Genomic DNA, 27,415 nt, shown 5'->3' on the forward strand with positions numbered 1-27,415 from the left:
CCTCTGCACCTATAAGAATCTTATAAGAAATTTTATTTAAAATAATGAAGAATTTTGTTCTCCGAATAATCAATACTCATGATTTAGATTCCTTAGTTGTTCATTTTTATGGAACTTAATGTTAGGAAGTATGTTAAAAACGACTTAAGCTAACTTCTCTGCAGGGCTGAGTTACTGAGCCTTGAGAGGTGCTTATTTAACTGGTATCAGTTAGTGGCTAGTTAGGGCATCACTGAAACATTCATTCAGCAAACATATGTTGTTTCTGGTGTGTATCCTGAATACTGTGCACAGCACTGAGTATATACTGATGTATAACTAAGAGAAACACTGTCCTTTCCCTCAAGGAGCTGAGCCAGATGTTGAATAGCTAATTACAGTAGTCATGATTCCATGAGAAGTATTGATAAGCATTGCAAAGAAAAAGTAATGGCAGCATAGAGACTTCTCCAGGAAGACTTGACCAATTCTGAGGATCAGGGAAGTCCTTGATGAGGAAGTAGCGTTTGAGGAGGGATGTCGGAGTGAACCACGTGAAGGGTGATGGGGTGCATTTTGGGCAGAGGAAACTGCAAGTATAAAGGCCAGAAGGCGAAATCAGTGGTGGAATGTGGATCCAGGACCCAGGTTTCTGCTAAAACAGCTGAACGGACAGTGGTTTTTCCCGTAAGGTACGGGAGATATCTCAAGGAAACCAGGTTTGGGGGAGGCAAGTGACAGGCTTGGTTTGGGTCATCTTAAATCTGCTGTGCCTCTGGGCAGGGTAGGGCAAAGTGGAACAGGGGAGAAGCTCAGAGCACAATTTTGAACTGCAAGTATAAAGTTGAGAGGCATCAGTTTAAAGATGAAAATGGCAGCCATGGCCATAGCTCTTCTAAGAGAATGTGAAGAGAGAACTCCTAACCCTGCCCATCCCTAGTCTTCCCCATCACCATGAGTACATCCACCCCTTAGCTTAAACTGAAAATCTGAGAGTTGGTTTTAATCTTCTTTCCCTCGCCTTCCACATCTAATTCATTAGCAAACTCTATTGACTTCACTTCCAGAACGTAACCTAAATTTGTTCACTTCATCTCCTCCATCCCCTCTCTCCTGTATCGCTGCTCTAACCTTCAGCTGGCCTCCTATCTTCTACCCTTGCCCTTTGCAGTCCATTCTTCACATAGGAGCCAGAGAAAAACTTTTAAAACACAAATCAGATCATCTCATTCTCTGAATTAAATCTTCGAGTAGCTTCTCATAACTCTTGAAATAAAATCTAAACTCTCTATTTTGGTACAAAACCTTCAAATGTCAGCCCCTGCCAAACTCTGTGATCTTATCAGTGTTCACATGGGCACCACCTCCCAGTGGTCTGTCTTCCTCCTTGAACACAAACCTAAGGGGCTCGAGATGGAACACAAACACCAGGAGGGTGTGGTGTCCAGAAAGCCAGAAACTTCTGGTCGGTAGTGTTGATCACAACTGAGGGGTCAAGTGAGATCAGAGTTGGAAAAGGGCCCGCTAGCCCTTGCTTCGTCAGCCCCTGCTCATGGCTCCCTCCAATCCTGCTGCCCGCTGTGTGGGGCATTTCCTGAAGCCAGCTGCAGCGCCCCTGGTGTGAGTGTCTAATTCTGTGCCAACAAGGAGTGTGGAATCCTAACTGGTCAAGTGAAGCATTGTTCTCATTAAAGTAGAAAATAGAGACTAGAGGGACAGAGGACAAATGAGAAAGAATACAGTTTTTACTGATTGCAGGGTTCACCTATTTTTCATGATTTAAAGCAAGTAAGTGATAACAATAAATTTGAACTGTTGAAGAATGTAGTGTAAATGATTTTTAAAGGCTTCTGACCTTTTCTCCATTTCTCTCCTGCAATTTCCATTCCCCAAAGATCACCTGGGTGATAGGATCATGTTGATCCTGTTATAAATATTCATGCATATATAATTATGTGTCTTCCCCCGTGCCCATAGATTCCTATTGCTCTTTAACTTCTTTTGTGTTTGCTTAATGTTGTATGTAGACATATTTTTATGATGATGCCATATTTTTTGCTATGACAGTGTTGCATTGAATTGCATTACATTTATAGACACAATTTATGTATTATATATACACACATATATGATTTATAGGTTTATGTACAGTTAAATTTTTGATAGTTATTCCAAATTGCCCTCCAAGAATTGTGTCCCAGCTTGCATTTGTACAAATAGTGTTTTTGGTGGGATGTTTCCATTTTTGCTATGAACACATGCTTTTAAAAGGTTTCTGCTTTGGGGTTGTCTTGGTCTACATCACCTTTTTTTCCTCCTTTCTTCCTTCCCATTTCCTATCTTTTTATCTTTCCTCATTTTTCTATCTTCCTTTCTTATTTTTCTTCTTTCCCTCCTTTCTATTCGTTTTTCTTTTTCCTCCTTTTTCTCCCTTCTTCCCTCCCTCTCTTTGTTTTTTCCATTCATCCGGTCATCAGTATTTATGAAGAGGCTGTTCCGCATGGGACAGTGTGCTGTAGCAGCCCTAAGCCGCTGATTATCGTCTTAAGGAAAGGGATAATGGAGTTCCATGTCTCCCTGCTCAGGCACCTGCTGAGATACTGCAGGTACTGAACTGTATGTTCATTTGAGAGCAATGACTATAATAGGAGGACAGACATATGAAGAGAGATGGAAGGTACTGGAGGTATCTAGAAAACTTGCTGGGTGAGCATGCTATCTCTTTCACATCTTGAAATGCCCACCTTGAGGAGCAGAAACCTCAGTTCTCTGATGCAAGGGAGGAAGAAATCAGGTAGACGACTGGAAACTTCAGAAGCAGATTCTGGCATCCAGCGTAACAAAGAACTTTATCAAAGTCATTTATTGATTTATAAGTAATAATTGTTTTCTCTGTCAGCTAGCGCTCCTTTTGATGCAAGTGGCAACAAAAACCTGACATTAAGAATGGCAGACTTCCGGGTTTGCATGCTGCATCTCTCAGGTCTGTTTTCCCCTTCAGTCTCACACCCCATGGTGAGCTCGTGGTGGGGGTCTGGACCCTCATTATGCGGTGACAGAAAGACTGCCAGCCTTATATCTTCCTGGGTAGGAAAGGGCAGGAGTGCTTCCTGGTGGCTCATTCAGCTGTCCAGCTCACAGTGGCCTTAACTGGACCAAAGTGAAAACACCCCTTTGGGAAAGGGCACAGGTGGGCAGCGCAGTGGCTGGTGGTCCGCTGCACTTCCTGGTCTGGCTGAACAGGAACAGCAGGTTTTCCCTGCTCTGGCAGTGGGCCAGTGCTGGGCCGCCTTGGGGCAGCCGCCAGTTTTGCTCAGGGCAGCTTGCTCTTGTCCATTTCCTCCACTGAGGAGGAGCCTGCCTGGGAGCTGGGCTTGCCTAGTAGCCTTTTTTCTGGTGGCATAGATTTGGGGACCTAGGGATTACTTTGGAGCTGAGCATTTGTAAGTTCTTATGTCTGACAAATTACGGATTTCTCTGGCAATACAATTCATTTAAAATGTTTGCAGGCTTTAATTCGGACTTTCATTGGCCACACTCCACTGGCTGGTAACCAGAACCATGGACTTTGGATGCAGGTAGAATTGGTTCAGGAATTTTGGTCTCTCAGCAGTGGGCTGTTAGCCCATCTTGTGAGCCTTCAGAGTACACTACTCTCTGGGTCTTTGCTTCAGGACAGTAAAAACCCATGGCGCCTGATTGGGGAGGCACTATTTATTTGCTTCTGAGGAGCCCTAGACTGTATTCTAGCTGCATCAGTGCAGTCGGGCCACCATCCTTTGTGTCTGGCCGAGGGAATAAGTGGAGTTAGTTGGGAGGGACCTGAAAAAGAGAGGGGCTTACAGATCCTTATCTCAGTGTAGCAGCATCCCCTACTTTTTTGCACTAACTTTAGTTCGAGGCAGCTAATTTGGCTTTTCCACCTCTGTAAGATTGCTGGTCACCAGGCTTTCAACTGTTGGAAGCCACACAAAAGAATTTTCTCTTAGCAGAAATATGTTTTCATCTGGCTCTACTTTCGGCAGATCAATTATAGCCCGTACTTGTCTATTTCTTGGGAAGATCTTATTGAAGACTGAAAGAAATGGACAATTTACTTTAGAATCCTAAAAATTCTCTCAAGTCCTCTAATAGTGCATCCTGATAAACACACAGTGTGGTTTAAAGGTACGTCAGGCATCTATTTTATTGTGACATGACAAAGAGGGCCAACTTCCCAGCCGTCCTTCAACCCCAGCTCAGCCAGTCCACACTTTACAGCCTTACTTTTATTTTTTAAATACATTTTTAAAGTTTATTTATTTTGAGAGAGAACATGAGCAGGGGAAGAGCAGAGAGAGAGAGAGAGAGAAAATCAGAAGCAGGCTTCGCACGGTCAGCACAAAATCAGATGCGAGGATCAAACCTGCAAACAGTGAGATCATGAGCTAAGCTGAAATCAAGAGTTAGACGCTTAACTGACTGAGTCACCCAGGCGCCCTGAAACAACCTTACTTCTTTTGTAAATTTCCATAATAGGACTCTCTTCCCCACTTGTTGGGGGCAGGAGGAGAGTGTCCCAAGTAACAGAAAACAGATCAAACTAAGGGGAGAAAAGAAGACATTAGGAGATTTACTGACACATATTAGTTAAAAGTCCAGGTAAAATTTTAGATTTGACTTCAGAAATGCCTGAATGATGTCATCGTGACCTAGTTTCTCCGTATCTAAGCTCTTCCACTCTTTTGTCTTCTCGGATTTTACTTAATAAACACTGCCAACTCAGGATCCCCCTTGTGCAGCATTAAGCAAAGCAAGTGTGTTTGCCAGTAGTGCACACAGGAGTCACTGTGACTGGACCAGCCTAGGCCATGTGGTGGTTCCTGGAGTCCCTGCAGCTGGGCACCTGTCCGACGGGCCTCAGTGCTTTCGTTGGCCGGGGCCAAGTATTTCATCTCTGTAGCTGAGGTGGGGCCCTACCCAGATATGTTATTAAAAGGTCGGAGGGAGGGTGTATTTACTGAAAATTGAAACTTGATGTCAAAACAAGAAGGAAAAAAAGATTGTAGGGAGGCCAATAAAAGTCTACTACAATTAGGCACTGTAGTTAAAGTTTTTAAGTAGAGGAAAGATACATGTGGTGTCTCAGTTTCTAGGAACTGGAGAGTTTTGAGAGAAATATGTAAATCTGGTACCTAATTCCATCATTGGATGATTGGATGAAATACATGTTAAGAAGCTTTCCTACGTGAGATTTTATGATTTATGCTTCTTGGAAAACAAAATGGAAAAGGCAATTTATTTATTAGCTTAGGTAATTATTTTATCAATATAGAATTTTTAATATCGTGGCAACTTTGTGTAGAATTCTGAAAACTCAAACCAGTGCTTTCTTTAATATTATAATTCCCTTAAAACAATATCTGAATACAGAAGAAATAATATACTGATGAACACCTTTTTTTGTGTGTGTATAGTATAGTAGTCTCACTAAAGATATAACTGTTGATAAATGCTGAATTTTAGGTTTTGCCCATGTCACTGTGAAATTGTAATGTATATATGGGTTAAATATTGAACCTTGCCTTTTATTGATTGGAGCTTCATTGCCTAATCCATACAAACAGCATTGAAACTTTTCTTTATTTGACTTTCATCTGTGGCTAACATACTCCCTGCAGAGAGTCTCCACAATAGTTAAAAGCACATTTATTTTCCCCCATCTTATGCAATATTTTTGTTATTACATTTCGTTTTTCTTCAGAAGCCTCCTTTAATCTCGGCTAAAATACAGTCCAGCTGAGTTTTCTTATGGCTTAATGCAGGAACATGGAAATCCACAGGAAATTTGGATGACTCTTACTCCAATATTATAAGGGTTTAAGAAGTTTTATAATGTGTATTCAAATTAAAAGGAATTCATGGGATCAGAATGCTTAAAACTATATAAATAAATGCAGATATATGAGAAATTACCTTGCCTTTTATCAACAATTATTTTTAAAAAACAAGGGTATTAAAATCCAAGGGTAAGTTTCTTGGTAGAAAACTCCTGTTGGAGAGGGTGACTTAGATGACTCAGTTAATGGCATATAATGAACTCTTCTTCATCTCCGTGGGCCTAGTGATATACTGGGTACAGAGAAGAATTAATGATAAGAAAGTCCAGTTTTCTTTATTTGGGGTTAAAGGGCAGGTGTTTGAATGCTAGGTCTTCCCCCTAAAACATCTTTTATTCTTTGAATTAGTAGATTGATGTTGGGTGGAGTTTGATTTCTGTCACTGTAAGGGTGTAGAACAAACTCTCTTGAGATGAAGTCCATTTTAGTCCAGGTGACATGGTCAGATTCAAGGGTTTTATCAATATGTGAAGTTTGACAGAGATAAAACTCAGCCTCTCATTAGCCTGCCTCATCCATCATTCCAGAACTGATGTTTGTTCATTTCCTTATTTGTTTCTGTATTCATTCATTTGTGCCCCACCTTATCCTACAAGGATCTGAGATGCCTTATATAAACTACACGTGTGTGACCCACATGCAACCAGCCTTGTTTTGGTCCACTCCTAGCATTACGTTACATTCAAATAAATAAGTACAGTAGAGAAAATAATTGCAAATAATTCAAATGTTTACTTCTTTCAGGAAACCCTCAAGAGGGGAGCGAATGGATTATATATGATGGAACTTTTTTTAATGTTTATTTTTGAGAGAGAGAGACAGAGTGCAATCAGCAGAGGGGCAGAGAAGGAGGGGGAGTCACAGAATCTGAAGCAGGATCCAGGCTCCACGTTATCAGCACAGAGCCCGACACGGGGTTCACACACTCAGACTGAGATCACGACTTGAGCCGAAGTCAGACACTTCTGACAGAGACACCCAGGTGCCCCTATAGAATGGAACATTAAAAAAAAAAAAAGCCCTCTTTCCCTATTTCTCTGACCTTTTACATGGCTGCCATCTATTTCACCAAACTCTTTACTTATTGGTCCTAAAGTACATGCTATTAATTGTGTTGTTGACTTAGAACTACTTCCATGGTCAGTGTTACAAAGAGACTCCTTTCTGGGGCACCTACCTGGCTTATTGGGAAGAACATGAATCTCTTGATTCTGGGGTGGTGAGTTTGAGCCTCCTGTTGGGTGTAGAGATTACTTACAATAAATTATAAATAAATCTAAAAAAACAAAACCAAAGGGACTCCTTCCCATAGTTCTTCCTATTCATGACTAGAGCACACACTGGTTCCCCAGGTGTCAAAACCCTTCCTCACCCTTAACTCTAAAATGATGTAGGACCTCAGCCTATGTAAAACGACCACTAAAAAGATGTGGGTTAGTGTCTGTCATTAACATTCATAAAGGCAATTTATTACAGCGAAAGTACCGAGAGAGGGCAAGATGCCAGCATGTGACTCAGTAAAAGATGCTCTGCATACTGCACACTGTGGGCCAGCACACTATGGGCCAGGACTGCAGCTCTCCGATGATCTGAGCTGACCCCAGAATAAAACTTCATGCTGTCTGGAGCAAAACATGTAAATGTTGACCTTAGGGACCGAAGTGGTGATGTGGATGACTGGACCATAGGTGATCACCACCAGGCTCGGTGTCAGTGCACCTCAGGGAAGACCAGTGCCAGGACACAGCACGTGCCTTTTCCAAAGAGAAAGTAGAGGGAAGCTACTATTGCTCTGCTTCGGTCTGTTTTTTTTTTTTTTTTTTAATTAAAAAATTTCTTTTATGTCTTCATTTTGAGAGACAGAGAGCGAGTGGGGGAGGGGCAGAGAGAGAGGGAGACACAGAATCTGAAGCAGGCTCCATGCTCTGAGCAGTCAGCATGGAGCCTGATGCAGGACTTGAACCCACAAGACGAGATCACGACCTGAGCCGAAGTTGGACCCTTAACTGACTGAGCCACCCAGGCGCCCCTGCTCCAGTCTGTTTTGCTATGTGGGGCCCCAGAGCTGTGCTATCATGTCTGCTAATTCTTCAAGTGAGCCTGAAATCCAGATTCTTATGTGAAATATCCCTATTTTGACTGTTCATCAGTTAGCCAGTTGGATTCTTAAAGTGCTTGTGGGCCAAGCAGAACATGCCAACAGGAGTTTAGTCATCTATCTCAGCTCAGAGAAAATGGTAGCCTGTGTGTTTTTTGTACAAGTCTATCAGTCTCACTTTGATCTTCTCTCTTGTGCTCAACATCAGTCCTCAGTTGGCACATCAACACTGGCAAAATCTAGAGTCTGGTGTTCTCTGATTCTCAACACCAATGAGGTATCCAACTATTTGATTCCATTCTGACACTATCTGCTCTGAGTTAGTGTCTGACTCCACAGGTTTGAGGGCTTAGTTCCTCAAGACTGCCCTCACTTCAGATGCCGTTCATAAGTCCTGAATCCCCAGTCAACCCCTCCTTCTGGCCAACTTGGCTACAAATTTGGGAGTTCCCATGATCCCAACTCAGGTTTGACAATTTAGTAGGACAACTCACCGGACTCAGGAAAATGCTTTGTTTACATTCACCAGTTTATTACAAAGGATATAACATAGGAGCAGCCCAGTGGAGGAGAATGCACAGGGCAAAGTCTGGGAGTAGATGGTAGAGAGCTTCCCTGCTCTCCCTGGAAATGCCAGCCTCTTAGCATCTCCGTATGTTCACCAAACCGGAGCTCTCCAACCCCTGTCATTAAAAGATCTTTACAGAATTTCCATTGTATAGGAATGATTGATTAAATCATTGGCATGGGTGATTGGACTCAACCTCCAGCCCCTCTCCCCTCCGCAGAAGGCTGGAATGTCCACCCTTCTAATCATGGCTCGGTGTTTCTGGTGACCAGCCCCTGTCCTATCTTAGTTCCCCACACAAACAAAAGGAGTCATTTATTAACATACAAAACATAACTCTGAGCACTCAGAGATTCCAAGTCTTTAGGAGCTCATGCCAGACCAGAGAGGGACAAAGACCAAGCATTTGTTTGTTACTACAACACAGGTGTTCTTTTTGGTTGGTTAAGAGCAGACTCATATACTTGAGAGATGACCACCATTGAGGCCTTTTGAAAAGCCAACCCAGACTACCATGTGGTTTGGAAGGTTATCGCCCTAGATTGGGCTTCAGAAAAGTGAAACAAGGCCAAGATTTTTCTTTAAAAATCCATTTTCGGATTGCCCTTACACGTGAATGAATAACCTCCTAGTTTGAAACTAATTTTAGAAGGGAAAAATTTCAAAGTAGGTATTACCAGTCTCCCAACCCCTGAATCCTGTTTTTGAGCAATGTCATTTCCCAAGGATATGGACAGTATACATCAACCAGAAAAAATACTTTAAAGAAATTGAATGGGCATGTTGGATGTAAACCAACTAAATTGATAGCATCTGCCAAAATAAGTTTTCAGATTTTTTTTTTACCTGATATTATTCTTTCTGAAAGTACCTGTAACGACAGGAAATGTTATGAGGCCACGTCTAATTTATAGTGCTGAAATAGTATTATCATAAAAAAGTGAGTTTATTATGTGTGTGTCTAAAATTATTCAGAGGCAGTTGAAAATTATTTAGAATATATTTTAAAAGTTGGAAGGAGAGTGAGAAGTCAAGTTAGAGCACATTCTAATTTTATGCCACTCATAATTGTTTTCTTTAGCAAGACATTCCTGCTGATCATAAATGTTATGTTTCACTCATGAGGGTTTCTGGAGAGCATTAGTTTTTATACTAAACTGACTATTTTTAGTAGGACTATTTTTTTAGCTTTTCTTTTCCTCCATGCGTCTATAGTTTAAGCAGTTAGCAGGGAATTAGGTTAAAATCTGAGAACAAAAACCCTGCTATCACTGTATTTCTGCTTAGAAAATTTCAAGTAGCTCTGCCTTAATTGCTTATTTTGCTGAAATTGCTTCAAGAAATCAAAAATTTTTTTGTTTTTCTAGGGGAATCGTGTCCTTGAAATATATGGCTGCTATGCTGAAATTTCAATATGTCATTGAAATATATCCAGTGCTGTCACTGGATATGATTAGTTTTGAGTAAAATATATATATATATATTTATATGTATATATATATATATTTTACTCTTGACGTAAAACGGATTTCTGGGCACACTAAGGAGCTCCAATAAAAGACAGAGGTATTTGGAAGACTTCTTCAGCTTTGTAGGTGATTATAAATAGTGAAATTCTGATTTCTGATGATTCAAGTGATCAGATATGAAAACAGGATTTAACCCTTTAGAAATCCTGCCTATTAAAATTTTCCATCCAATATCCTTATTTCCAAGAGGCTATTTTGAGGTCACCCAACATAAAATGAAAGCTCATATCTGTAATATTTCCATTACACCTTGAGATTTCAGGAGTCTTGAGTAACCGTTTTGGTTTTGCTTTAGAAATCCATGTTTACTAACCACTCATTGCCAGCGATGATTTGGACATGGGATATAACGTAGAGTTTACAATAATTTATATCACAAATGCAAATTTAGCCAGTGAGGTAGACTGAATGATCACCACCAAAGATGGCTCAGGCCTAATGCCTGGATTTGTGAGTGTCACCTTATATAGCAACAGAGACCTTGAAGATACGATTAAGCTAAAGATCTTGAGATGGGAGGATTATCCTGGATTATCTGGGTGGGCTTCGAAATGCAGTCTCAGTGTCCACATAAGAAAGACTCAGAGGGAGATTTGACTCCAGAGGAGGCAGTGATATACGTAAACCAGAGACAGTGATGTGGATTTCGAAGCTGGAGGAAGGGGCCCCAAGGAATGCAGCTTCCCAAAGCTAGAAGAGGTGGGGAAAGTGCCTTTGCAGGGGGAACACAGCCCTGTAGCTGATTTTGGACTTCTGACCTCCAGAAGTGTTATGTTAAGTCCCTGAGTTTGTGGTAATTTGTTAGAGCAGACATAGGGAGCTACTGCAACCAGTTAGTTTAACCAAATTAAGTTAAATAAAGCACATATAATACACATATAATGTAAAGCAAAAAAAAATTTAAAAATTTATGCATTGTCACTTCTTTATTTTGAGAGTGTGTGCATGCACACATGTAAGCAGAAGGGCAGAGAGGGGGAGAGAAGAAATCTCAAGCAAGCTCCAAGCGAAGCCCTATGTGGGGCTCCACACGGGTCTCAAACTCATGAACCGTGAGATCAAGATCTGGGTTGAAATCAAGAGTTGGACACTTAACCTACAGAGCCACCCAGGCACTCCTATCTTTTGTCACCTAACATTTTTATTTGCAGGTTTTGGTTCAGTTCTCTGCTGCTGTGCTTATCAGCTTGTTCTTGACTGATAAGCAGTAAAATCTCTACTTAAATACCATAACTATGGGACTTTGCTGATTATTCTCTGCACAACACAGTTATCACCTGAAGCAAGTTCCCATTTCTGCTCCCCTTTCTCAGTTTATAGCTGAGTTATAGATCACCATTGTCAGTGCCACTGATTTCCCTGTAACTTTTTCTGGCTGTGACTCAGCATCCTGACTCTTAGAAAAAGGAACCAGACTCCCACACAGCAACCTATATATGCAACAAAAGCCTGTCTTGTTTCATAAACACAAGGCAAACATTCTACACAGTAAACGTTCATTTTGTGGCAGTACCCTTGTCATCCTGGTACTGAGATGGAACATACAGGTTTCTCTGAATGTCCCTTAAGAGTCCCCCCTAAGTCTCTTCTGAAAGTGTGGCAAATTGCATCCATTCCTGGCACCTGCACTTTGATTAGCAGAGTCCCTGGCAATCTACTGATCCCATCACTGTTTTAATAACCCAAAGAAATCCTAGAAAGGGTAACTTTTGTGGTTGTCCCTGATTAGCATTCTATTTAGCAATCTTTATTAGAAAGCATTTCTTTTTTAATGCCAAGAAAAATTCCATTAGGTGGCTGTGTGTTCACCTATAAGGATATACCCCTAGTTATTGAATGCAAAGCTGAAGGATCTTTGACTGTACTGGTTTTTCCAACCAGAGTATTTCCATTTTAACTGATGAATTTTCTTGGGGAGGAAATCTCATTGTCAAATTAAACAAAGTGAGGAAAAGAATGTTTATCTCAAAGGGTGGCACTAGAATTAGGTATATCTACATACTTTCCCGCTGATTACTCACTCCTGAGCTTTTTGGTTTTATTTGATTATAATTGTAAGAGAGGGCTTTCACTGAGTGTTTTTGTTTGTTTGTTTGTTTGTTTGTTTGTTTAACTGTCTTCCCCCTCTAACTTTAAGCTGGATATTATTTGGCATATGTCACACTTGGAAATTTGCAGTGGAAAGTGAAAACTGACCTTCCTTTTGTGAAAACACATTCAGTTTAATCATCACAAAAAACCATCTGAGGTCATTTTTTCCCTCCCTCTCCCCTCCTTCCTCCCTCCCAGGCTCCCTCCCTCTCCTTCTTCCCTCCATGCTCCCACCTTCCTTCCTCCCTCTTTCTTTCTTCCTTCTCTTCCCTTTCTTTTTTCTTTTCTTTTCTTTTCTTTTCTCTTCTTTTCTTTTCTTTTCTAATTTTCTTTTCTTTTCTCTCTTTGTTTTTAAGTTTATTTTTGAGAGAGAGAGAGAGAGAGAGAGAGAATCCCAAGCAGGCTTTGCCCTGTCAATGCAGAGCCCAGTGTAGGGGCTCGAAACCACACAACCACGAACTGTGAGATCATGACCTGAGCCAAAATCAAGAGTAGGACACTTAACCAACTTGAGCCACCCAGGAACCCCAGGGGTTTTTGTCAATAAATATGGACAGTGCTGTAAATGTATTTTCTCTTCCTTACAATTTTCTTAATAACAATTTGTTTTCTCTATTTTTGTTGTAAGAATAGAGTATATAATACATATAACATACAAAATATGTTAATTGTTTATGTTATCAGTAAGGCTTTTAGTCACTAGGAGACTGTTAGTAGTTAGGTTTTGGGGGATCCAAAAGTTGTATGTCGATTTTTGGCTGTGTAGGGGTCAGTGACTCCAATCCTTGTGTTGTCAAGGGTCAACTGTATTTTGGAGGGTGGGCAAAATGGGTGAAATTGGTCAAAAGGTAGACTTCCAGTCATAAAACAAATCAATCCTGGGGGTGTAATCTACAGCATGGTGACTATAGTTAATAGTCCTCTATTGCATATTTGGAAGTTAAGAGGGTAGGTCTTAAAAGTTCTCATAAAAAATTTTGTAATGATGTGTGGTGATAGATGTCAACCAGACTTATTGTGGTGATCATTTCACAGCATATACTAATATGGAATAGTGTTGTTCACCTGAAACTAATATGTTTATGTCAATTATATCTCAAAAAAAAAATAGGCTGGGCTGTCCCATGTGGTTTTGGAAGTCAGAGCTTGGACCTGACCTGCTTGAATACTCCTGGTGATGGGGAGCCCTACTTTATGAAGCAGCCGGTTCCATTACTGTATCGCTTGGTTAGAAAGCTATACTGAATTAACCTTTATTACTCTATGGCTTCCTTTTCTTTATTAATATGTTCTCTGGAGTTCCACAGACCAAATTTCATTCCCTCTTCACCTGTAACTGAATGAAATGAGACACTAAGGAGTGTGCTTAAGGAAAATAAAACCAAAACAAAATAAAGCAAGAAACAAACAGCAAAAAGACAGCTTTATTGCCCTTATGGTTGATCTCTTTTGACATTTTCTACTTCATGGAGCTCTTAGCTTGAAATCGTAGTGCAGGGTTTTTTTGGCTTTTTTTTTTTTTTAATCAAATATCCTTTGTGTGTGAGTGGTTCATGTGCAGTGCTTTCACGGATCAGTGGTTCTGACTTGGCTTCTGGACTTTCCCAGGGACGGGAGCTGCAGTGGGAGGAAAATGTCACTGAGATGTGAGGGGGCACAGAGGAGTGCAGAGTCTCCAGAAGGTATAGTTTAGACTTAGAAGGTTTTTTTAACCTCAAAACTGCTTTAGCACCTTTCTTAATCTCAGCTAAGTGGAAACTGTAGGAGCCAGACTGAAGCTTGAGAATCATGTCATCAGCCTCTTGCCTTTGTTTTACTCTAGAAGTGCTGGAGAGTTTATCTATTTTCAGAGGAGGCTGTAGCAGATCACATGGAGAGCCAAGCCGAGAATTGAAACCTTTCCTTCCTGTAAGCAGTTTTCCGCCCACCAGATTGCCAGGCCGTTCTCCCTCAAATAGTTCATAGAATTTCCAAAATCCATTGAATTTTATTTTAAAGTCAAGGTGCCTTAGCACTTACAGGAATGGACCGGAAGGCCCTGAGGTTATTGGCTCACACCTGGCTTTGTGAATTCCTGCATTACCACGTAACTGTGCCCTGTGCCCTGTGCCCATGGGAAGTGGCCCTAAGTTTCCATAGCCTTCCTTTTCTTATGTGTAATGGGGAGATAAGATTGCCTGTCTTGTTGGGCTTGTGTGAGGGTGGGATAATATTTATAAAGTACATAGCATGGTGTCTGGTTCATTGATCAACTCATTAGTAGTTTCTGTTAGGAAAAAAACTCAAACATTTGTAATCTTTTTTAAAAAGTAAAACTCAATTTTTAAAATTTGGCAATATGTGTTAAACTAGTCTAGTAGTAGCGAAGAGACTTCAAAAACTGAATACTTAAATATTTTTCTGACTAGCTATTATACATGGTGTAAAATCCAAAAGGTATGAAAGAGACCACAAAGAAAAGTAATTTTTCTTATTCTCTTTCCCCTCAGCCACTAACTTTCACCAGAAACTCACTTTGCCATTTTTCATGTGTGCCCTTGCACATGAAAAATGTATACCCTATGCGTATACTAAATGTTTAGATAGTAATGACTTCTGTCTTCACTCTTTCCTTTAGTCTCTTGCTAATAGGGCTAACTGTTGAATCACTAGCTCTAAGTCAGTACTATCCAATACTTTCTGTGATGATAGAAATGTTCTATGTGTTTTTCACCCACTACAGTACCCACTAGTCTGCTAAGCTCTTGAAATATGGCTCTTGCAACTTAACTGAATTTAAAATTTTTGATTAATTTTAATTAAATTTAGTAATCCCACGTGGCTGGCGAGAGGTTACCATATTGGGCGATGCGATGCTAGATATTTATGTCTGTGGCATTTACCACAGAAACACATGGACCTGGAACTGTGGAATTAGGGAGTCAGAACTAATTTAATAGTAATTAAAGAACTCTGTGTTTAATACATTTCATTCACTTAGTTATTTTAAAGGTTTATTTATTTTGAGAGGGAGAGAGCACTTGTAAGAGAGCAAGGAGGAGAGTATAGTGGGGGTGGAGGAGAGAGAGAAAGAGAGAGAATATCTTAACAGGCTCCATGCTGTTAGCTCAGAGCCCAGTATGGGGGCTTGAACTCTACGAATTGCAAAATCATGACCTGAGCTGAAACCGAGTCAGACCCTTAACCCACTGAGCCACCTGGGTGCCCCTATAGTTTAATACATTTTAAATTATATGTAGCTAGTGTATTTTCTTTTTTTTCTTTTAATGTTTATTTTTATTTTTGAAAGAGAGAGAACGTGAGTTGGGGAGTAGCAGAGAGAGAGGGAGACACAGAATCCAAAGCGGACTCCAGGCTCTGCGCTGTCAGCACAGAGCCCGACGCGGGGCTCGAACCCACCAACCGTGGTATCATGACTTGAGCTGAATTTGGAAGCCTAACCAGCTGAGTCACCCAGGTGCCCCTGTATTTTGTTTTTAAACCAAGAGTTTAATAAGGAGCTGTGAGTTTACTTTTGACAACATGCTGCTAATTGAGAAAACTGAAATGGCATGTTCAGAGGAGAGCAGATCTCAAATCAGAGCATGGCCTTGTTTGTTCAAGTTCGTTCATTCATTCATTCAAGAAATACTTACTGAGCACCTAGTGTGTACCATGGAGAGGCCCCAGGGGTGTGGCATTTTAACAAAATCTAGACAAATCCCTGCGCTCATGAAGCTTCCCCAGTCTCATCATTCGATGCCTTTTTGTTCCATTCTACTGGTTGTCGGCAGTGGAGTCCTACAGAGACAAAGCAAGGAACTTGCTCAAGACCCTGCCTCTGCTTGTTGCCAGAACCCTGAACTTATTTCCTGTAGTAAAGGAAAAAGCTTCAAAGGAAAACAGTTTTTAATCCAGCTTCTAAAAATGCTTTCTTTAGCAATATCACCTTGTTTATTTCGTCAGTCTGCTAACTCTGGGTTGGGTGCAAGGAGGGAAGAAGTGAGGCATGAGGCATGCATGTGCCCTAGAAAGGCACACGATTTTAATTTTTAAAAAGCCAAGAGATTCCAGAATAAGTCCTTTAATATTCCTTTATGGTAGGGAAGGTACAGATAAGCAGTTTAAGGTCGTGACAGCTGAGCATATTGCCTCATTCTTCTGCCCTTGGGGAAGGTGTGATTTCTCCAGCTTCTCTCCCAGTGGTTGCTTCTTACTAACATTTCATTTGATTTAAGCTTTATTCTTTTTACTTTTCTGCATTTTCAGAAAGATTCACATGTAAAATTTTCACACTAAAACAAAGAATAATTATCTTGTAAAAATAGTCCAGAGAGATGATGAAAACCTGAAATGATTCAGTGGGAGCAGGGATCAAGAAGAGAAGATGAATTTGAGAAGGAAAGATTTAGGAAACAGAATTGACAGGGCTTGGTTATAGAAGTGGGAGGAGACTAAGCAATAAAATTCGTTTTAAATTATTATGATCTCTTTTAAAGAAGGATAAATGCATCAAAACAAAATAAAGGTAGGTTTTTGGACTCATAGTCACAGCCATCAAATTTAAATATGTCTCATTGTTTACAGTTATTCATATGCTTAGGATGATTTGCCAAGTGGAGCCCCTAGGTGGCTCAGTGGGTTAGGTATCTGACTCTTGATCTCAGCTCAGGCCTTGATCTCATGGTTCCTGGGGTTGAATCCCCATGGCAGTTCGGAGCCTGCTTGGGATTCTGTCTCTCTGCCCCTCCGCAACTTGTGTGCGCGTTCTCTCTCTCAAAATAAATAAATAAACATTTCTTAGAACCCCACACATCTTTAAATAAAAAAGATGATTTGCTAAGTATTTTTTTTGGCCCACAATATGAATAACTGTACATTTGGTGTCATTAACAATGGCTTAGTTTATGTTCTTGTGTAACCTTTTGTTTTCAGTTTAATTTAGTGATAACAAAACCCTATTGTAAGCATGACCTACCATGATCAATATTGACCTGCAGAACAAGAGAGAAGGCCCAAACAGGAACACTGAAGAGCATTAACCCGACCACAGACATCGGATGGCAGTTATTTTCTCTGGGAACAGTGTTAAAAATGTATTTCTATGCTTTGAAGAAAGGATTTTACAGTGGGCTTCCCAAACTCATGTCCGATTTCCAGTTAAAAGATCAGAATGTTCTAGCCATGTTGATAAACTCCAGAGAAATGAATTCTCATGAGTACTCTAGTCAAAACAAAAGATGTAGCTGATTATAAAATTGGTGAAGTATTAAATTGTATTCTGTTTTCTGTTAAACAAGTTTGCTAGTGCTGTTTCCTAGCTATTTTTTTTAAACAATTACTTGGGGCTGTATGTGTTGACAATAATGGTCTGTGCAGAAAAGGGGAAAATGAATAAAACAGTGTAGCCCATTTTGTTATTTCCATGTGTGAAAATCAGTCTCTAATGAGATGGCCCCAGAGAGGGCTGCTGTTCACCAAAACATGTGCCCTAGATCTGAGTGGGTTTAATTATCCTGGGGACCGTGAAATGAGGACATTTAAACCAACTTAGAGTGGAAAAATCCGGAAGGGGAACAAACAACATATCTCAGGCTGTGTGGAATTAATTTTTGACACCGCTTTTCTCTCCTGGTAGAAGGAATGATTTTTAGAAGTGGCAGTAAGGTTCATCTTAAGGATGTTTTAGATAAGTCACTGTGTCAGAATGAGATCAGCCCATTCATAGCCAGCTTTTTGGACACAGAGATTAGCTCTTTGTATAGACCTCCCTAAGCAGAGTGCTAATCTCTGGTATGATATCTAGGTTACGGCGTACTAATTTCAGCCTCACATAATAATCTTGATCGAGAGAGAAATTGTTTTATTGGGAACATTATCTGACTCAACACTGCAAAGAGTTACTTGCTCTTACCAGAAGAAAAAAAACCAGTTTAGAATCTGAAGTTAGAAAATAAAACCATATCTATTGAATGGAACCCCTTTTTTTGAATCTCCAGTTTTGTTTGGTTTGTGATTTTGTTTTGTTTAACAAGTAAACATAAAAAGATAGCTAAACTAAGAAATGGGGAGTGTATTCATCTACGATTTTTGTCCAGCTGTCCTTTCTCCTATACCATATGCTCATTTATTAGCCAATGAGAGTCTAGGGACAATGGCCGATAAGTGTTTGATGAATTACAGCCAACAGCCTTCTGGAAATATTTTGTTAGAATATGAGAGTTTATCTCAAAAGCTAAATGTATTATGTATCTTACCATGCCCAGTTTTCATGTCATTATATGATGGTTTGAGGGGTATTTTACTATTTCTGTTTCTGTTTGTTTGTGTTGTAAGTTGACACATATTATCTCAGTTGGACCTTGTTAAATAACAAGGCCTCAGCGAGGGACCTCTCCAAACTGTTAAATGGATTTGTCCGATGTCACAAAGCAAAGAAGCATCTAACCTTAGACCCTGTATTGTTTCTGCAAGTATTTCACTTTCCCCCTCCCCCCACTTCCTCATCCTTGGCCAACACTGAACTTTATAGATGCTCTAGAGGAGCAAAGGAAGTAGACATGTATGTGTCAGAGATAGTGACTGTAAACGGAAAGGGAGCAGAAACAGTCCTAAGTAAAAATATTTACACAGGAGCAGACTGCCATGGATGGTAGAGGCCAGGACCCTTGTTACATTCTGGTAAGGTAAAAGCGTGTTCAGAAGGGCTGGTAAGTACAGATGACACACCAATTAATTAGAGTGATATCTCTATTGGAAAATATTTTGAGTTATTGGATTTCAGCAAATTATGATAAACTTCATCTCTTACACATCTTTCACTTAAAAGTAAGGAGTTGAAAACCTAAAATATGTTAACTAATGTATCAGTCGGCAGTTCACGTTAGCATGATAATGATAACTATATATGTTGTCATCATGGCATTTTCTGTCTCAGGAAATGTGGCTCTTTCTCTGGTATCGCTAGCATATATGCATAAAGAAAAAGAATTGCTCAGACCTAAACCAGCTCATCAAACTTTTACACTCAGTGTATGAATCAGTTATAAAGGATTTATTCTTACAAATGTGTTTGCCCATGAGTCCAAAGGTACCATTGAAAACCAGAAACTCTCTATTTATTTTTTTAATTAAAAAATATTTTTAATGTTTATTTATTTTTTTAGAGACAGGGAGAGCACCAGAGCATGAATGGGGGAGGGTCAAAGAGAGAGGGAGACACAGAGTCTGAAGCAGGCTCTAGGCTCTAAGCTGTCAGCACAGAGCCTGATGCGGGGTTTGAACCCAGAGAGCACGAGGTCATGACCTTAAGCCCAAGTCATATGCTCAACCGACTGAGCCGCCCAGGCACCCACCTCCCCTTTTTTTTAATGTAACACTCCACACATGGCAGCTATATATTTTGATTTTTAAAATGTTCAATATTTAGAATCTAGTTTTTTCCCAGGCCTGGAGGATTTCCTAACAATTTTCTGAGATATAAGTTTTGAGGATATAAAATTGAGGAAATACTCCAAGACTCCATGTAATAAGAAATTTTAAGTGATCAGAAAAGAAGAAATGAAGAGGAAAATGTGATTGATAGAAATATAAAGTGTTTTCTATATCAGCTAAGGAGTTTTTCAAAGCCCAACAGCATGAAACTAGTATAATTACTCCTAGAATATAATTTTTTCAATGTTTTTCTTTTTCTCCCCCTCATTCCTAGATTGAAAAAGAAAAAACAGTCCAAACAAAATGCAGAGACAGCCTCAGCTATTGCTACAAGGACCCACACTGGAAAAGAGGATACGAAAGCAGTCATTTTAGAACAAGACAAGTGCAACATTGCTGTGGAAGAGGAATATGTCACTGATGAGAAAAAAAAGAGAAAAAGTAATCAGCTAAAGGAGATCAGGCGTACAGAACTAAAGAGATATTATAGTACTGGTGAGTATTGGTGGTATCCGTGATAGTTTTTAAAAGTCCGTCATTGTTTTTAAAAGAATCTTGACTGATAACTGATGATTGTTAAAAATAACCGTTTACTGAGACTTATGAGGTACCATCCACCCTTGTTTTATATACATAATCTTGTGTAAAGGGACCACAGTGACATAATGTTGGTGTGTCTCATTTAACTTTGTGTTCCCAGAATCCAGCACCTACTGTGCTCTATATAAGTATCTGTCCAATGGTTGGTCATTTACTCTGTATGGAAAATGCTTTTCTTAAGGTATATAGACATATCCTTAAATGTATTGCTAGAAATGGCTGTACTGTGTGGCATCAGCTGGGCAATAAAAAATGGTGGAGACATGGTCTAGCATCCATCCGTTAAAAAGAAAAAAAAAAGACCATGACTTAGGAATTTTAGTTGAGGGGAATTTTTTTAACGTAATCTCTATGCCCAGTGTGGGGCTTGAATTCATAACCCTGAGATCAGAAGTTTCGTGCTTCACCGACTAAGTCAACCAGGCACCCCTAGTTAAGGGGAATTTTAAAATGAGTCTGCAATATTATATAATTTATCAGAATATTCATTGCATCTGGAACTGCATCAACAAAAGTAGCATAGCTAGCATCATGGAGGTGATGATCCTGCCTTACCGGGATCATGCATCTCACACCGACTGCTCCAGTCACAGTCAGGCCTGGGGTACCTTCAGAAGAGAAAGGGGACTGAGAGTCAAAACGGGGTGTGGCATACAGGTTACGGTGTACGTAAGACTGCTAGGTTGAGAGAGAGAGAGAGAGACAGGGTCTCTGAGAACAGATGTGCTCTTGTAGCAGAGACTTTCCAAGGGCCCCAAATTTCGTTGCAATTTATGTCAGAGTTTCTGGGAGACAGATCTTGTCTCCACCTAAATATAACTTTCTAGCAGTGCTCATCAAAGATAAAAAGGGCTCCCTTTGCAGTGGTGATAAGTGTGACTTGGCGGGTGTTTCTCCAACAGAGGCAGATGAGATACCTACAGGGCAAAGTCTGTGGTTTGTGTCGATCCACGTGTGATTCTATCATGTATTGATTATAATGTCATTGTATCATGTATTATGTAGCTTAATGGATGCTTTTAATCTCATGCCATTTAGGATTTTATAAAAAGCTGTAATCATCACCTATTGAATAAACTTCTTTGTGATTAGTAGACTTCCCTTTTAAATTTAAACTGTTGAGTATTGTCCTTTATTTCCAAAAAGAGGAAGAGGCTTAAGGAAAATTCCATGTCTCGTCATCCTTTACATGTGACTCCTGCAAATTGGCCATTTGAAAATGTGTGATTTTAAATGGTTGTGCAGTTTAAATGTTATCTTTTTTTCACCTTTATTGTAAATGCAGTTGCTTGAGGAGTATTTTCAAGCGGAGACATTTTGCTCTATAGGGTTTCCCCGAAAGAGGCTTATTGATTGAGGTTTCTTTTTGTCGTGATGCTGTGCTAACTGTGGATGCTGTGCTGGGACAGCTTTTTAATGTGTTACCCTCTGTTGCACGTGTTATGCTTTAAATCTGAAACAGCACCCTTCACTCTGCTCTTTACCTAACCAACTCTCACTTGACCACAGAATCAGCTCAGGGAACCCCCTCTCCCCCCGCCTCCATGTCCATGGCCAGCTTAGACCCTCCTTCCGCAATCCTTCTGCGTTGTCATGGATTTATTTATCTGCTCTCCTGTTTATAGGCTATCATCACTTGGACCCTGTGTCATTAACTGTGTCATATCGGAATTACAGGTGTTCTTTAAATTTGCAGTGGAGTGTGTGAATTAATACATAGATGAATGGATACTGTTTCAATTTGTTAGAGTTCATGGAAATTCTGGAAGGATATAGGTGGCAGTGCAATAGTTGGGTCGGAATTATTCTGTGCTTTTATTTGGTAGCAATAAGTAAAGAGATGCCATGATCATGGCTTTTCATTTTCCCTTAAGAATGGTAATGGTAATGGTAACTGGCTTGGTGGTGTGGGGCGTTTCCCTGGGAGAATTCAGTGCTTGCAGAAAACCACTAGATGGCCATTGAATTCTGGAGTTCTTTGTCCCTTTTCACATCAGTCTCTAGGAGACAAACACCCATGTTGGCAGATTTGCATGATCACATAGGGCTGACCTGGCCTATTCACTAGACTCCCATCCCAGGATGTTATTCTGTACCACTAGGTGGAGCAGTAGGTTCCAAGTCCCATTTCTACTACTTCTTTTGGTGGCTCTAGTCTGGGGAGAAGAGACACTAAAAGGAGAGGTTCTTGTCAGCCATACTACAGATTTGTATTTTTCTGTAATCAGCGGGGAGCTCTTGGGGGTATTCCCTTAACTGTGTGTTTTAAGATGATAAATCTAAGGACATTGGGCAGGAGTGAGCCTGAAGACAAGTAGTGCCGGGTAGAGACTGGGGCGGAGGGGAAAGGGCACTGTAAAGAGAGATTTTGCTCATAGAATCAGCAGTATTTGGTGATCATTCTTGTGTGTGAGGGAGAAAAAGAACAGAGTCAAGAATTGACAAACTGGAAAACTTAAGAAGGGAAGAATAATTCAATGTGTTTGTGTTTTGGAGATGTGTTTCAGGTGCCAAGTGGATTTGTCTAGAGGGACCTAGATTTCAGGTGAAAGGCCTGGAAATTGCTATGCAAAGTGTAACATAACCAACACACGTAAAAGAAGTAACAGGGAACATACTGCGTCAACACAAAAAGTTAATGGATGACAAATAATAATATAAAAAACAGACTAGAAGGACCTATAAACAGCATGTTGATCAACATTGTCTCTGAGTTCAGAAGTTGCAAGGGAGTTTTGTTTTCTCAAATTTTTATATATATTACACATTTTATAGTTACTTTTAGTGTTAGAAAATATAGAAACAATACTATAATAGAGTAAACCCAGGGCCTTTACAGAAAGAACATTAGACAAATTGAAGTTCTATAGTCAATAAAGAAGGAAAATAGGTATCTATTTCTACACCACTAACACCTACCTAATCTAAGGAAGCATATTTTGACAAAAAAATGTTTTTATTTGTTAAATTAGATTTATCTGTGCCTCATGTAAGCCTTGGGTAACAATTCATTGCTGTCTCCTGACTGTTAACAAGAATGCAACAGTTAGATTCCTATAAAAGATGTTATGGAAAGATCGAGTCACTGCAGCTGCCCCGTTGTAACAAAATAGTGCAAATTCTAAAACTGTTTTGTTTCTCAGAGGGGAGTCAGAGAAGGAAGTGAATTAATTACATTGAGGCAGATGGTATCAGATAAATCTAGATCCTGCACCCAGTGTAGCACCTGGCACACAACATCCAAAAAAAAAAAAACTGCCCCAAAACTTCTAGAATATGTGAAGTCAACTCTTCTGTGCTTGCACTTATATTTGCCAATGCATATGACTCTTTTTAAACTTTATTTATGTGAACTCTTGAGGAATTGTTTCATAATAATGCATCTTAATATCTTTTTTCAAAATTAGCTATTAAGTTATAATTAAATTTGACACAGGTATGTTGGAATGTGTACATATGTATCTTTTGTCTGGTCCCTACTGTAGTATCAAAATATATTTAATGGCATGAATTATATCATAAAGTTCTCTTGTATTCAAGGAATATATTATCCCTTAGGATAATGCACATACTTGCTTCTGTGAAAGTGGAGATAAGAATGGGAATAAAGTGGGTAATATTCTTCGTAGGAGAGTTCTTTAACTGAAACACAGATAGGCAGCTGAAAAATTTGAAAAAGATGGAGAAATTTTGCAAATATAGGAGGCAAGCCTAAATTGGAATAAAATATATTATTGTGATTTTGTACTGTTTTAGCATAAAAGATTAATATTAAAAATCCTGCTTGTGAAACAAATATTTTAAGAGGACTGGAGAGTTATTTTAACAACAGAAAACACTTAAATAAGACTATAGGCAGTTTTGTGATGGTCATGGTTGAAGATTTATGCAGAGAGAACCCCTACAGTGTCAAGAATCAATCTAGCTTTCAAGAGTAAGTCTGTCATGTCTGCATTAATCATTCAAATCACGACTTTTCCATCTGAACTCAAAAGATACTTAATCAGAATAAATAAGTGAAATTTTCTGCTTTTCCTTTTTAAATACTTTTGGGTTTTGCTACAACATGAACATTACCAATTGCTGAATTATTTCCCACAATGCAGTCCTGACACAGATTTTGTAGACTTTTTCTTTTCTTTCTTCTTTTCTTTTCTTTTTAACATTTATTCATTTTTGAGAGACAGGGAGAAACAGCGTAAGCAGGGGAGGAGCAGAGAGAGAGGGAGACACAGAATCTGAAGCAGGCTCTAGGCTCTGAGCTGTCAGCACAGAACCCGATGCGGGACTAGAGCTCACTGACCGTGAAATCATGACCTGAACTGAAGTCGGATGCTTAACCGACTGAGCCACCCAGGTGCCCCTTGTAGACTTTTTCTAACCACATGGGTGAAGATTTCCTACCTGTCATTTCTCTTTGTTTCATGTAACAAGTTCTGAAAGCCAGTTATGTTATTATGGGAAATGAATTCCCAAACATAAAAGTAGGTCAAGCCACAACATATAACATTGCCTTCTATTCCAAGGTAATGATCATTCTGATACTTTAGAGCTCAAAGAATCATACAATACAGGATTAAAATAGACTTTAATGTGGAAAGAGGATATCAAGCATTAATGTGTGTGTGTGTGTGTGTTTTTAATCAGGCAGAATATGTAGACTTGAGGGACTTGGGTATAAAATAAATTGATATTATTAGGATGGAAATAATTAGGCCTGTGCTTCTTGGGCCCGTCAAAGAAGTCAGATTAAAGTTTAAGTGAAGTCACAACATGAAAACCTAGGCAGGGCACAGGACATACCTGACAAGTGCCCCCAGAGTGCACCAGTTGTCGAGGAAGGAATGTAAATCGTGAGAGTAGATGACAGGACAGGTGTGAATGAAGAGTCCAGCAGTCAGAGGTGTTCCTGGCTAAGAGTCAAAACAATGGAAAAGAAACAGTAATCAAACACAGTGAAAGAAGAATGCTTTCATATGTGACTTTAGAAATCAAAAGCGCTCACCTTACTTAGGCAGAATGAGGAGGGAATACTCAGCAGCACGTAGAGAAGCCATGTAAATGTTCACAGGTCACAGGTACATGGTAAAAACAACCTTTATAAAAAATGTTGCGTACAAAGGAACAAAGAGAGTCAGGCACAGACTTCACAGCGGTGAACACCAAAGGAATGAAGTCTTCAGAGTTGTGAAGTAAAAGTTGTTTTTCAAGCCCAAAGACAACAGGACATTCTCAGGCATACTATTTCTAAGAAACATACCAATTATGACATACTTGTCCTAAACAAAGTTACTTTGTTTGGGAGAGACTTTTTTTTTCCCTAAGGCACAAATTACAATCTAGTCCTCAAGAATGATAGTCATTTTATGAAAGAATTGGTGGTGGGCGATACAACTAATTAAACATAAAATTGAAAACACCTAACCATTGCAAATATAGTTAAAACAATGAATATAAAAAATTTAAAATATAAAGCATGAATGTAAAAAGGTATAATGTTTTCAGCTTTATAAGATGAAATTGATATAGCTTTGCATAAATTTAAAGTACATGGGGTGTTGACTTGATACATGTATATACTACCAGATTATTGCCACTATGGCTTTTAGCTAAAACATCCATAGGTCACATAATTACCATTTCATTTTTGTGATGAGAACATTTGAGATCCACTCTCAGAAACTTTCAGATATATAATGTAGTATTATTAACTATGATCACCAAACTGGAAGGTTGCATTTTTTTGCTCAACATTTCCCCATTTCCCCCAGTCTCTGAGCTCCTAGTAACCTGACAGTGATCAAGTGACTTCCTTCCCTTTCCTCTCCCAACTCCAGCCTCCCATTAACACAGTATATTACAATCCACTCTTGTTATTGTTGAAGCAAACACTGTAGTCACTGAACCGAGCAGCTGGGTTTTAAAAAGCCTTTGTACTAGGAGCTAGAGCTGAGTCTATTCCTGTTACAATCTGTTTAACCAAATCTTGTTCCCTAATTGATCTGTAATATAAGATTTGTATTGGGAGAAATCTCAACGTAAGTGAAATACCCAACTGTGATTTGGGCTGAGAAAAGGACAACAGATCAGATTAAATATGGTCAGTGATTTTTTCAGCTTAAGTGATTTTGAAAAATCAGATTAGAAGTGAACTGGGGAAGGTGCAAAGGAAAAACACTCCAATACATTGAGAGTGGGAGAGTAATGTGGTCAAATCTTCTGGAAGGCAATAACCATTTTTATCAAGAGACTTACATTTTGCCCAACAACTGTGTTTATAGAAATTCACCTTAAGAAATGATTTACCCTAAGCATATGTAATCATGAGCTTATTAGAAGATTTAACTACAGTGACTGACATTGCATTGTTTTGTTACTTTATTTGTTTTTACTTTAAGTTTTTAATTTCAGTTAACTGCAGTGTTATATTAGTTTCAGGTGTACAGTGTAGTAATTTAATATTTCTCTACATCACCCTGTGCTCATGTAAGTGCACTCCTAATCCCCTCACCTACCTAACCCATTCCCTGGTCCCGTACCCTCAGTTTTTCCCCCCTTTGCTTGTTTGTTTTGTTTTGTTTTTTAAATTCCATATATAAGTGAAACCATGGTATTTGTGTTTCTCTGTCTGACTTGTCTTAGCATTATACTCTCGGTCTCCATCTGTGCCTTTGCAAATGGCAAGACTTCATTCTTTTTTATGGCTGAATAGTACTCCATTGTATAAATATACCACATCTTATTCATTACATTGTTTTAAATAGTGGGAAAATTTAAATAACATAAATGACATAAAATGGAAGACTGTGCCATTTTAAAATGATGTAGAAAAGCAATGTGGGAAATTTTCACAAAACAATGTTACAGTAGGAAAACAGGTTGGTGGTAGCATATAGAGTATGATTGTTTTTGTTAAAAAAAATAACTCACCTGTATACATACAGAAAGAGAGATGGAGCACTGCTGGAATTCTGTTCCCCAGAATGCAAATATTGGTTTTATGTGAATGGGGATAAGATGGGTTATTTGTATTTTCTTCTTTTATTCAACACTATTTTTTAATGACTCTATATAGTTTTGATTCATACAGAGTTGATTTTCATATATCATATTTTCTTCTAAATTTTAAATTTACCAAACTAAGTTTTTGACCCATTTAAAATTTTAAATTTACCCAACTAAGTCTTTGACCCATTTGAAAATTTAAATTTACCCAACTGAGTTTTTTACCCACTTATTAAAAAAGAAAAGCCACTTC

The 27,415-nt window shown here is 39.2% G+C and overlaps 1 protein-coding gene across 4 annotated transcripts in view; it reads left to right on the plus strand.

Moving 5' to 3' along the window:
• NCOA7 (nuclear receptor coactivator 7) overlaps nucleotides 1-27,415 on the plus strand; it is a 146,904-nt gene that overhangs the window by 41,703 nt on the left and 77,786 nt on the right. For 3 of the 4 annotated variants that reach the window (XM_029943315.1, XM_029943312.1, XM_029943313.1), the window contains one exon: nucleotides 19,832-20,052. Coding sequence is in view for 1 of the 4 variants with exons in the window: in XM_029943312.1 (XP_029799172.1) it covers nucleotides 19,832-20,052 (221 nt within the window). In the remaining 3 variants the exon portion in view is untranslated. Of the gene's footprint in view, nucleotides 1-17,121; nucleotides 17,220-19,831; nucleotides 20,053-27,415 lie in introns of those variants that run through there. The other variant, XM_029943314.1, reaches the window with a different exon arrangement.

The sequence above is a fragment of the Suricata suricatta genome, chromosome 7 (genome assembly GCF_006229205.1).
Source record: "Suricata suricatta isolate VVHF042 chromosome 7, meerkat_22Aug2017_6uvM2_HiC, whole genome shotgun sequence".
In the NCBI taxonomy this organism is placed as follows: domain Eukaryota; kingdom Metazoa; phylum Chordata; class Mammalia; order Carnivora; family Herpestidae; genus Suricata; species Suricata suricatta.